Source organism: Monocercomonoides exilis (genome assembly GCF_001643675.1).
Source record: "Monocercomonoides exilis strain PA203 chromosome Unknown scaffold43-869231, whole genome shotgun sequence".
In the NCBI taxonomy this organism is placed as follows: Eukaryota; Preaxostyla; order Oxymonadida; family Polymastigidae; genus Monocercomonoides; species Monocercomonoides exilis.
The window spans coordinates 17,848-29,490 of NW_027150588.1; the positions used below are offsets into that span (position 1 = coordinate 17,848).

The 11,643-nt window shown below is 33.3% G+C and overlaps 3 protein-coding genes across 3 annotated transcripts; 1 reads left to right on the top strand and 2 right to left on the bottom strand.

Moving 5' to 3' along the window:
* Nucleotides 1-236: 236 nt before the first annotated feature.
* MONOS_10018 (uncharacterized protein) lies at nt 237-608 on the bottom strand (the record flags this gene model as incomplete). The annotated part of the gene is made up of 1 exon (XM_067862425.1): nt 237-608. The coding sequence occupies one exon, from the start codon at nt 606-608 to the stop codon at nt 237-239; it is 372 nt and encodes a 123-aa protein (XP_067722018.1).
* A 4,292-nt stretch (nt 609-4,900) lies between these two features.
* Nucleotides 4,901-5,788, bottom strand: MONOS_10017 (putative Capsular polysaccharide synthesis protein; the record flags this gene model as incomplete). Its single annotated transcript, XM_067862424.1, has 1 exon — nt 4,901-5,788. The coding sequence occupies one exon, from the start codon at nt 5,786-5,788 to the stop codon at nt 4,901-4,903; it is 888 nt and encodes a 295-aa protein (XP_067722019.1).
* A 4,169-nt stretch (nt 5,789-9,957) lies between these two features.
* MONOS_10016 (uncharacterized protein) lies at nt 9,958-10,471 on the top strand (the record flags this gene model as incomplete). The annotated part of the gene is made up of 2 exons (XM_067862423.1): nt 9,958-10,185; nt 10,251-10,471. 2 exons carry the CDS (start codon nt 9,958-9,960, stop codon nt 10,347-10,349), a joined length of 327 nt encoding a protein of 108 aa, XP_067722020.1. The 3' UTR covers nt 10,350-10,471.
* Between the last annotated feature and the right edge of the window lie 1,172 nt (nt 10,472-11,643).

Consider the following 11,643-nt stretch of genomic DNA (forward strand, 5'->3'; position numbering starts at 1 on the left):
ATGATTCAAGACGTAGGGGCTTTCCATTGACTTCATCAACTTCATCAACAACATTATCGGGGGCAGTGTGTAGAGGGATCACATACTCGAAGCTGGAGTCTCTTTTGTGTGTGTGTGTTATCCACAGAAGCCGCAGGCGCTGTCGCTGCGGATCTTTAGGGATGCGTACTGGCTGTCTGGCTGCTGTCTGCCATCGTTTGCGTCTGTGCCGGAGGCGTTTCAGCACAACGACTTCTTCACGCTGTGCCTGCGGCTTCTGGATGTGTGCGATGCAGCAGACCGAAGTGTACCTCTGAAGGAGTCTGAGAACAGCGCAGTTGTGAAGACGATGAGCCTGGGCTTGGCGCTGCTGAAGTAGGTGCTGGACAACCGGGCGCGGATGCTTTCGGGGGCGTCGGTGGGGAGTTGGCAGGGGCAAGGGAAGGTGCAGGGGCAGGGCTGAAGCGGTTGGGAGGAAAGAAGGCGGAAGGTGCTGTTCCGGATGGCGCAGCTGCTGGCAGTGCAAGTGGAGCTGCAGCCAGGGAAGAACGAGATGGAAGGGGTAATCTGCTTTCGGCTGCTGACTGTTTAAGGGCAGAAAGTGATGCAGTTTCACGAGACGATAGCATCGAAGAGGGAAGAGGAGCCGCGTCTTTCTATGTTTCACAATTATCGGCTTCTTCAGCTCAATATTAATAAGTTCTGAGTTCGAAAGAGATGACTATTAACAATTCACATCAATCTTTTGAGTGAGCATTGGATGGGAACTTTCATTTGATTTCCATGTTCACTTTTTCATCGGTGTTATTGTCTTCATCAAAGTCAACTTATTTTCTTTATTCTTTCATTTTTATCTCCTTTTTCTTATCGCATCCATTTCCTTTCAAAAAATATTTTGAAAGAAGCAAATATTTGATAAACGTCTAGAATGCAAAGTCTTCTTTTAACACTGTATTGAACTAAATGCATAATAAACAGAAGAAGAAGAAGAGGAAGAGGAAGAGGAAGAAGAAAAAGAGGAAGAAGAGGAAGAAGAAGAAAAAGAAGAAGAAAAGGAAGAAGAGGAAGAGGAAGAATATGAATAAGAAGAAGATCTTGTTCTGCTCAATGGAACAAGAGGAGAAGAAGGGCGGAATAAACCAGGAACAGAAGAAGAAGAAGAAGAAGAAGAAGAAGAAGAAGAAGAAGAAGAAGAAGAAGAAGAAGAAGAAGAAGAAGAAGAAGAAGAAGAAGAAGAAGAAGAAGAAGAAGAAGAAGAAGAAGAAGAAGAAGAAGGGGAAGGAGAAATAGAAAGATTGATGAATGTAAGGAGCAAACACTTCGCTTCAATCAGCTCTGTAAAAGCAGGAAATAATACATGAAGGTGTAATTCTGAAAGAAGTTAGCTTTTCTCTGTACATACTCAACTCTGCGGTTATAATGATCTTTGGTTGAACAGCGTCTGTGTTTTATTCCACGTTTTTCATATTTCTTCTCTTCCTTTCTTCTTAACAGAAGACACTTTGAGAACGAGAATGAAAAGCGTTGGATAAAAAATAATGCAGGAAAAAAAGATTGGAAAATTTCTGTTGATTGGCCGGAAGAATGTGAAGATAGAAGAAAAAGAAATAACCCTTGAGATATTTGCCTTTGATTTCTCCTCAAGCAATGGATGAATGTTACATTTGCAAAGAAAAAATGAAGTATCAATCTGCTTCCGGTATTCCTTCAGAAAGTGCAATTGCTTCCCTTTCTGCCATCTGAACAGTTGAAGTGTTTGAACCAGCAATGCTTCAATAATTATTTTCAGCTGATTTGTCTCTTCTCAAATACAACATCAAACTTTTCATCTCAGCCTATTACTATTCAGTAAGAAAGACACATTGACTGTGGCAAAAGATTTCCTGTAATTCAATTCTCTTTTAATAAATCGCAGTGCTCTGAGCAAGAAAAGCGAAAAAAAATGAAAACTTTGAGTATTCCTTCTTGTTGTATGTCGAAAAAACATTTTTTGATTTAACGCATCAAAATAAGGATAAGGAACTGATCTTTATTCATCTGTGAAGCTGCAGAAAAGAATGTAGAATTCGTTGAGGGGCTTATAAGACAGATTTTGCAATATTTCCAACATAAGAACCAGAACAGCCAAGCTGATGTTAGAACAAATTGTTGTGGTTGTGAATAAAGGCTATTTAATTTTACTACTGCTGTGCAAGCAAAAAAAAAGATCAGAGATGTTATCTGTGAAGGCCATAGTGAATTAGAAGAAACATTCTGAGAGTTTCGAATGAGAAATGGCAAAAAAGGCATCGTTATTCTTTCAATTATGTAAAAAGCAGTCAAAAATAGGACATTGGAGACATTCAAAGGGATATCCATTCATTTTTGTGCCATTGTTGTAAGATGTGTCCACAGAAATCCAACGAATGGTTTCTGGTTTGACCCGAGAAGAGTAAGTTTGTGCAAAAATGAATAATTGGCAAAGAATCAGAGTGTCTTTTGCTCTCTTCATTCTTTTTGGTCAAAAACTGAATTCTCTGATTATTTCTCCTAAACCTTTTGGAAAATAGCAGTAAAATATTATTCCCTCAAATGCTTTTTGAATGCTGCTATGGAGGAAATATTTTTTGTTTATCTCATTTGAACATCATACAATAGGGGGAAAAAATGTCTTTGAGGTGTAAGAGGCGTGATAAACCTCAAAGAAAAAAATTAAGTCTCACTTATTGTTTCCGTTCCTTCAATCATGAACCCCAATGTCTTTAACGTTAAAGATGGCCTTTAAGAATTTATATTATTTGTTCATTTCACATTGAAAGCAATTTTCCATTTCCTTCAACCATTCAATTTGCCATTGAATTACATTCTTTTGAAAAGAACGCAAACATATTTGTTCAATCAATTCTTTTGTATTTTCTACTCTTTTTCCTTCAAAGATTCCAATAAGCTATCTTGAATGAAAATTGAAAATGAAAGTGGAAAAAATACAAAACATAAATAAAACATAACTATTCGAGTATACAAACATTTTGTGCATTTGCTTCAAGCTTTAAACGCTTCGCAAAATGAAGAAATTTTCTTTTCTTTTCGGGAATTCGGTTGTCTGCTTTCGTTCTTTCCTTTATCAATTCCATTATTATATTAGGTATAAGTTTAACTCCAAATCAAGAAGAAATGCGCTTCATGAAACAAATTGAACGAAAAATTGAAGAATTATTTTCCATTTTAAATTATTATTTATTTGATCAAAATGTTATTTTGTTTTTTTTTCTTGGTCTGTTTCGATAAGTTCTTAACTTCGTTGAATATATATATATTTCATGAAATTCATAAAAAAGGTTTTTTTTAACTAATGTTAAAAGCGTCTCATTTTGCAAGATAAATAACAATGTTAGTATTTGTCTTTTATTTTTTGAAGTGAAAGTACAAATTTGTTCAAAAATAGAAATGTCAATTATGAGCAGAATGATTTCATGTTCCGTTGATAATCTTGTTTTTGGAAATTGAGAGATATCTTCTATGAAAAGTATTCTTTTTAATTATTATTAGATTATTTCTTTGAATGTTCAACATCTTATATTTAAGTTTATTTTAAAGAACTTTTTACTGATCTTGGACATTGCAGCGTGGATGAACAGAAAGAGAAAATTGTTGAAATGAATATTTTCAGGATGAAATGAATGAATACGAACTCGAATCAATTTTCAGAACCAATTTTTTCAAAGAATTTGATAAAATGGTTGAAGAATAGAAATTTTCGATGAAGTGTATCCTCGTTTTGCTGAAGTAAATGGGATATTGCAATTAGCTGAAAAGAATTTTCCCTCGAAACTTTGAAGAATCTTTGTTGAACAAAAGATTCGAAAAGATGATCATAAATGAAGAAAAGATAAATAGAAAAGAAAAGAACGAAAAGTTTCTGATCGATCTTTGTGAGTGCTTTTTGATTTTGTGCATCAACTGTATTTCAGAGGAATAACTTTCGATTTATGTGTAATATCTTCTGAAAGCTGCATTGAAGAAAGAGAAAAACGAGGAAACACAAAAAGAAATGGAAATGGCTTTACTGGTTTTGATCCGTGTTTGGATGTGGAAGGTATGAAATAGAATTTTCTTTGTTAATTTATTGCTTTCATTCTCGTTTTTCATAAGTATTTTGTACAAGAACTGTATCTGAATGAAATCAAAGAGATTATGAAATGTAATCAAGCGCATCGTCATCTGACACGACTTGCGTATCAGTCTGCTTGGAAGTTTTTGATTAAGAGATTATACAAAGAAAGAGAGCTGGAATGAGTAATTGTGAATGAGCTACATTTTGTGAAAAAAGCAAGAAGAGAACAGGAAGAAATGATGAAATGCGAATTGGAAGAGAAAAGAAGAGGAAATAGGAGAAAAAGAAAGAGGAGAACCGAAAATCCTCAAGCGATGGCTTAATACGATGGCGTTTTTCTTTGAATACTGTCTGTTATGGAATGAAGACTTTGTTATGCTTTTTAGCAACATAGCGAGAATGCTTCGAGCTACAAGAGAGAATAAAAGAGTAATTAGCCATTGGTACATTTATTTCATTAGCAATGCAGTCGAAAGCAGGGCTATGATGATTGATGACTTTCTGAAAGGTGGAACAGCCGATTCTGAATTGGATGAGATTTCGCGGTCAACGATGAATGAAGGCATAAAAATGATAACTTATCAATTTTTTGTAGTTCGAATGTTTTTCATCATTCTTTTAATCTGATAATAAGTTGAAATGTTTGTTGCAAAAAAATCACATTTCAAAGTAATTAAAATTAAATACATAGGAGAATTACAAATTTTTCAAGAATAGTTAGACAAGAAAAAAATACTAATATAAAAATTCCAAAGTTTCAAAAATAATAAAAATACAAAAAAAGAAAAAGAGTAATAACTTTCGAAAACGATATCATTCGACAGAAATTTAAATAATATCTACATCAGGGAATTTCACTTTGCCTCTTGTTCCAGCATAAAATTTCAGAATTGGATATTCGTGAACTTCTGGATCATTATCCCATCTATCTGCAACACACGTTGAGTTCCAATAGCAAGACTCGTGCAGCTTGAACCAATAATCTACTGAATTTCGAAGTATTGCGTTTGGATTTCCATAGTATTCTCGCTGGACAACTGTTTGCATACAAACGTAAGGCGCAAAATACGTTCCAAAGTATTCACGCTTGGTTTTTGTAGCAGCTTCGTGAATGCATGGACTTTTCATTATTATTCCGTTGTAAATTCTGTCTTTCATGTAAGGAACAACTCCCATAGACAACATTATCCTAAATTCTTCTAAAACTTTTCCAATTAATGGGCTCCCCTTTGGCGCCATCAAATATCCCAGCTCAATGTGATACGCGGGAGGCCAATAGCTGTTGAATGCAAGCAAATCAGCCTTCGCTTCAGTTAAATCCCGATAGCAATCTTCCAAAAAGGTGTCATTTTTGAGATACATTGACACATCCATCCATAGCCCTCCATATTCATGAATCAATCGAAGGCGATAAAAATCAGCTTTATTCGCTAGAGGTAGTTTCCTCAATTTGGAAGGGATTGAGTCTCTGTCCAAATACAAATTGATTGTCGAGTCTGTGATAAAAATGAGAGTGAAATTTGCGATTTTTTCCTTCATGTTGTGCAGAAGATAGCGCACTTCCTGGTTCAATTCGCCTTCCCAATAAAGCCAGATGATCCTAGGAACTTCATACGTCTTTTCTTCTTTGATAGTTGTGTTTGCCTTTAAAAAAGATGCGCCAAACAGAATCACAATCATAGAAAGTAATAAAGTCATGAACAAATGACGATTCATAGATTCAAAAAATAAAACTTGAAATTCGATGGAAAAGATTACAAAAATTCATAAAGAATTAAAATAATTATGTAGTAAAACACAAATTTAACAGAAAAAAACGAAAAAAGCACACTTTATAAGCTGCTTAAGTTAATTGTGTAGCAAATGATCCTGTGCGATCGCTCATATAAGTTGCGCCTGTGTCAAAAATGTAAAAAGATGATAAAAACCCTAAAACACGATAAATGTTAATATGGAAATTTCAAAAATGAAAAGCGCAAATCGATGTGTGCAAATAACACAGAATTTCAAAAGATAAATTATACGTCAAAGCCAAAAAATTTCTTTTCTATTTTCTCACTCAAATAAAAAGACTTTTGAAAATTACAACAAAAAACATCCGAATAACAGCAATATTATCAGCATCACATACAAACCTCGCTCTCCAATGTAGAAAACCAGAACTTCTGTCCGATTGAAATGTTCTTCAAGATTCCAGCAAAAAAACGCCTTCAAGATGCAAATCTTGTCTCATATTGTGTTTCCAATTCTTCAAAGAAAGCATTTCTCCATTTATTCCCATTCATTTCTTGTTCATCTGATATTTCAATCAAAATGAATTTTTGCACGCTCAAAAGTAAATTCTTCAATGTAATCAAAGCCCAAATACTTAATATGTCTTTTACCTGACTTATTTGCCTTTTACTCTTCAAATGCGCAAAATTGGATTTTGTAGTTGATTATCCGTCTTTGGCTAAATGTGTCCTGTTACAGTTGCAATTTCAAAAGCTCAGACATTCATGGAATCTTTGCATGCAATAATTTTTGAGATTGTCATTATTCTTCTAAACATTCTACAATGAACAAGAAAAGCGAATTCCATGAAAAATTCTATTTTTCTTCATCTTCTTCAAATAATAAATGAATTTCAATTATCTCTTTCTCAGTTTAAATGAGTTACGTCAAATAACATTTGGATAATATTATTTCTCTCAAAATGGCAAAGTATGTTAGAAGAGTCATACGAGCCAACAAACATGCAGAATTTAAATTTTAACATTCCAAGCGAATTTTCTATCCAATTTTGAGACAATCAAATAGACGCCTTGAAAGTTGAGGTTAATGATTTGAAAATGGATTAAAAAATTAAACAAAATAAGAAGCAAAAAATGAAACCTTTTCAACAAGCCTTCTCTCTTGCTGATATAAATAGCTTCTTCGCCTTCTTCGTCCTCGTCTTCACGTTCTTCATCAACTTCAAACTCTTTTTCTTCTTTAAATTATACTCCCCTTCTTCTTCTATTTTTTCATCTTCCTCTTCTTTGTTTTCTTCGCCTTCTTCGTCTTCTTCGTCTTATCCATCTTCTTCCTCATCCTCTTGCTCCTCTTCATATTCATTTAGATTGGTATCTATCCGATGATCTTCAAATAGCTTTGTTGATATTTTTCGGTAATCATGCACCAATCAAATCCTGTTTATTGATAAGACGCTTTTCTTCGGATAAGTCAATTTTATAGCCAAAATTCCAGCGAATTTCTTTGCCTTTTCCAAAAACGGCTTTTCTCATTGTGAAAATCCTTCTCCAATTCCAAAAAAATGCATAAATGACGAAGCAATATCGTACATCATCATCGTTAATATTTTCCGGCCTTCAATCCACTAATTTTGTTTCTCTTCTTTCTCCAAATTTTCTTCATCATTTTCATCATTTTCATCATTTTCATCATTTTCATCATTTTCATCGCTTTCCCCCATTTCAGTCACATCATTCTGCTTTTAGATTCTAATCATTCCGCCAAAATCTTCATTCTTCATCATTTTCCTCCTCTGTCTCCTCTTTCATTTCCCTCAAATGTCCATCCAGAAAATAGCATAACATCAGCAAAATAACATTTCTTCGCATGGATATTTCATCATCTGTAAGTTCCTTTGCTTTTAAAAAATATCTTCGCCATTTTATTGTCTCTCTTTCTTTTTCGCCAAATATATTGCGTCAAGTTTTCGTTTCATCCTACCAGAAGTTTGTGCAACTGAACTTAGCCGAAGAAGTCCTATGTAAAATCTCTCTCTTCCTTGTATCAATGGGGAATGAAAGGCTCATTCATTCAGAATGAACTTCAGTCTGAGCTGGCTGTTGGAGCGCAAAAGGAAAGGTCAAATCTACTTCACATCGAAGAATAACTCTTTTCCAAATAAGAAATAGAGGAAGTAGATTGGTCGTTTTTCAAATATTGTAGCACAAGTGAAGATTTCTAACAACATTTATCATGAAGACGAAGTAAATGAAGTTAAAGAATTCGAAGAAGATGAAATGGATAAAGAAGAGGAGGGTGAAGGAAAACAAGAAGAAGATGATGATGATGAAGAAGAAGAAGATGAAGAAGATGAAGAAGATGAAAAAGATGAAAAAGATGAAAAAGATGAAGAAAAATAAAAAATATCAGCTTTTCCAAGTCAGGTTGTTCAATAGAAAAAACTGAATGTGTTCTATACGCGAATGCCCTGCCAGATCATTAGCCTCGATAAACGAGTCGTTTCTGCCAAATACCCTCAACAAATATGCCAAACAAACTGCTTTTCTCTTTCAAGCTCATGTTAAGCATTTTCATGTTATACAGCATGCAAAACAGATGGCAGAAGTCACGAATATCATCGTTGAATGCAATGCAAACATGAATAATCTCAAAAGTTCTGACTCTTTTGAAAAATGTTAAAAAGGTTTCTTTTCGTGTCATTCCTGTTCGTGGCCAATCTGTATTCACTAAAAGAGCGTCATTAAAGAAAAATGAATGAAATATAAAAGGTCAAACCATCTTTTTGACTTTTTAATATTTTTCCATCTTAAATGGATAGGTAATTATTAACCCAACTTGCTTTCTTGTTCTCCAAAATTGCCTCTTGCCATATGAAAAAATTCAGACAGCTGGACAATAAATGGCTGGCAAAGAACATCATCGAGCACAGAGAATCCATTGTGAAGCTGGACATGATTCCAAAAGAAATAGCACATTCTCCAAATTAACAAGAAATCCACTCCTTTTCAAAGACTTATTCAACACCATGTCTTCGCTGATAGCTTTCCAGCAGGATTCGTGCAAAATTCAAATGAGATTGTTGTTAAGACCAGCTGAGTGCTTCGTTCAACTCGCTTCCTCCATTGTCCAACCCCCAATTCCCTTTCCTTTTCCACAAAATCATCCTTCCCTCAAAAAATCACGCAAAACAAGCCCTGAGCAAAAGGTATGCCAAGTGAAACACATTTCCCTCGAAATGAACAAGAGGTTCAATTCAATATTTCGGATATTCTGTTAGCTTTTTCTGCATCTTGCTTGAGTTATTTTTCATCAAAATATCGCAGCCAGCGTTATGCCATATGTTTTGTAATTTATTACCAAGTTCAAATCTCATATAATTTTACTCACCAATTCACTTTTCGCAAACAATATTGGAAAACAGCCACTTGCTCCTCCATCTCCAGGTTAAAATCCCTGTTCTTCTGCAGTGCTATAAATCGCATGGGTGCATCTGTTGCTATATGCCAAAGTAACTCAAACATGCTCTGGCTGCTGAAAATCATCTATCAAAAATCTTAACTTAAAAATTATAGGTTGCAAACCCTTATTTAATTGCTCAAATAGTTATTTTTTTAATATAAAGATTTGCATGTTTCGATGCAAAAGACATTGATGAAAATTGAAGATTTTTGGACTCATGTGTTATTAGATGTTTGACTTGTTGTTTTTAATTCTATTGATTCAATTGCACCACGAATATTTCGAAAATGAATTTATTTGTTGTTAGAAATAATTTTGCAATTTTGCGGTTTCTTTCGAACAAACAAATATTTCCTGATATATCTATATTTTGAGAAAACGATTGTTCGGATGATTAATTGTTTTATTTTCCAATTTTTTAGAAAAACTGCTGCAATTGGAAAAATGCACCGACGCTGAGCAGAAACAAAAAATCGAAAAATTGAGCAATGTTTTGGAAGAAATTTGCAAAGAAGAATTCAAATCCGTTTTCACAACAGAGTTGTTTGATGAAATTCACACAATGATTGAAGAAAGGAAGCTTTACATGAAAAATGCAATCTTATTGTTGAAACACGTTGGATATTGCAAAAAGTTGGAATGTTTGTAATCTGCATTTTGAAGAAACTTCGTTGTGCAAAGGATTTGAAGAGATGATTATTGAAGAAGATGAGAAAAAAGAGGAAAAGAATGAAAAGCTTCTTTTTGATCTTTGTGAATGTTATCTTTCATTGTATTACGAATTCACGGACATTCCAGAAGAAATAACTGATATTTGTGGAGTAAATCTTATGAAAATTAAACTGAGGAAAGAGGAAAACGGGGAAACACAAAAAGAAATGGAAATGGCTTTGCTAGCTTTGTGTAATATAAGATTTAATGTATGAGAAGTTCTTTTTCATTTTTGAATTTTTTTTATATTTTTATTTTATTTTGTTTTTATTAGTTTTTCGAAAAAGAACTATATTTGAGTGAAGTTATAGAAGTTATTAAGCATCATCAAGAACTCAACAATCTCTCTCAACTTGTCTATCAATCTACTTAGTTATTTTTGATGAACAGATTTTTCAACGACCAAAGCTCGGAAGAAGTGATTGTGAATGAGCTGCATTTTGGAAGAGAAGCAAGAAGAGAATTGGAAGATCTGTCAAAGAGTGTTGATTGGAAGGGAAAAGAAATGAAAAAAGGAAAAGAAGTGAATGAAGTACTTATAATCGGGAGATGGTTCACTGTTATTGAACGTTACTTTTTCTCATACACATTGTGGAACGAAGTACTTGCTGGACTAATCGACAGCATTGTTCAGATATTTGGAGCAGCGAAGAATAATCACAGAGAAATTAGTCACAAGTGCATTTTTTTCTTGAGAAATGCAGCGGAAGGCAAAGATGTGCATGTTGAAGACTTGTTCAAGGGAGGAGCTATTGATGCTGTATTGGAGGAAATGAATCAATCAACGTTGAATGAAGGTGTGACATATGAAAGCGTTCACTTCTTTTTGAATATTTCAAAGCGACTGAAAGGAAAGGAGGAAGGAAAAATCGAAGAAAAAGAAAGAAAAGACATGAAAAGAAAGATATTTAAAAGGATGGAAAAAGAAGGATACGAAGATATCGCTACAAGCCTTTATGGATTCATTTCTTTTCAAAACGATAAATATCATTATTATTTATCGTTAGATGTTTCTGATTATTTTGTGAATGTTTAAGAAAATGAAAAGCATTTCACTTTATAACTCAAAAATTAGTTGAGATGTGAAATTACAATCCAGTTTTCCCTATCTTCCATTATTTTGCATTGAACATTTCAACTTTTAAAATCCAGAAATTTTTCATTGAATGAGTTTTACGAATATCGGATTGTATTTTTGAAGTTGTAATTTTTTTCTCGACACAAATAGAAAAATTTAATATATTAATTTATTTATTTATTTATTTATTTATTTTTTTATTTATTTTTTATTTTTTTTTTACAATAAAACAGGGATTAAAAAAGAATAAGTTGTTTTTTTAGATAAAACAAACTGGTTTGACAATCACATCGAAGTCACAAATAAAAAATCTGGAGAAACCTTAAATCAAAAAATAACTTTATCAGAAAAAGAAAAAGTTGTCATTAAGTTATTAAGTCAAAACTTTTAACACACAAAAAATTTCCAATGCAAGCTTCTTAAAAAATATTGCTCAAAATTATACATTATAGAAATCCAACAAATCTTGCTGATTATTATCATTTACGGAATATTAACCGGTTTATCAAAAAAATGTAATGTGCAACAACGATGGAAAAAATTTTGTTTCTCAAGGTTAAAAAAAATTAAAAATGTTTCAAATGGAAAT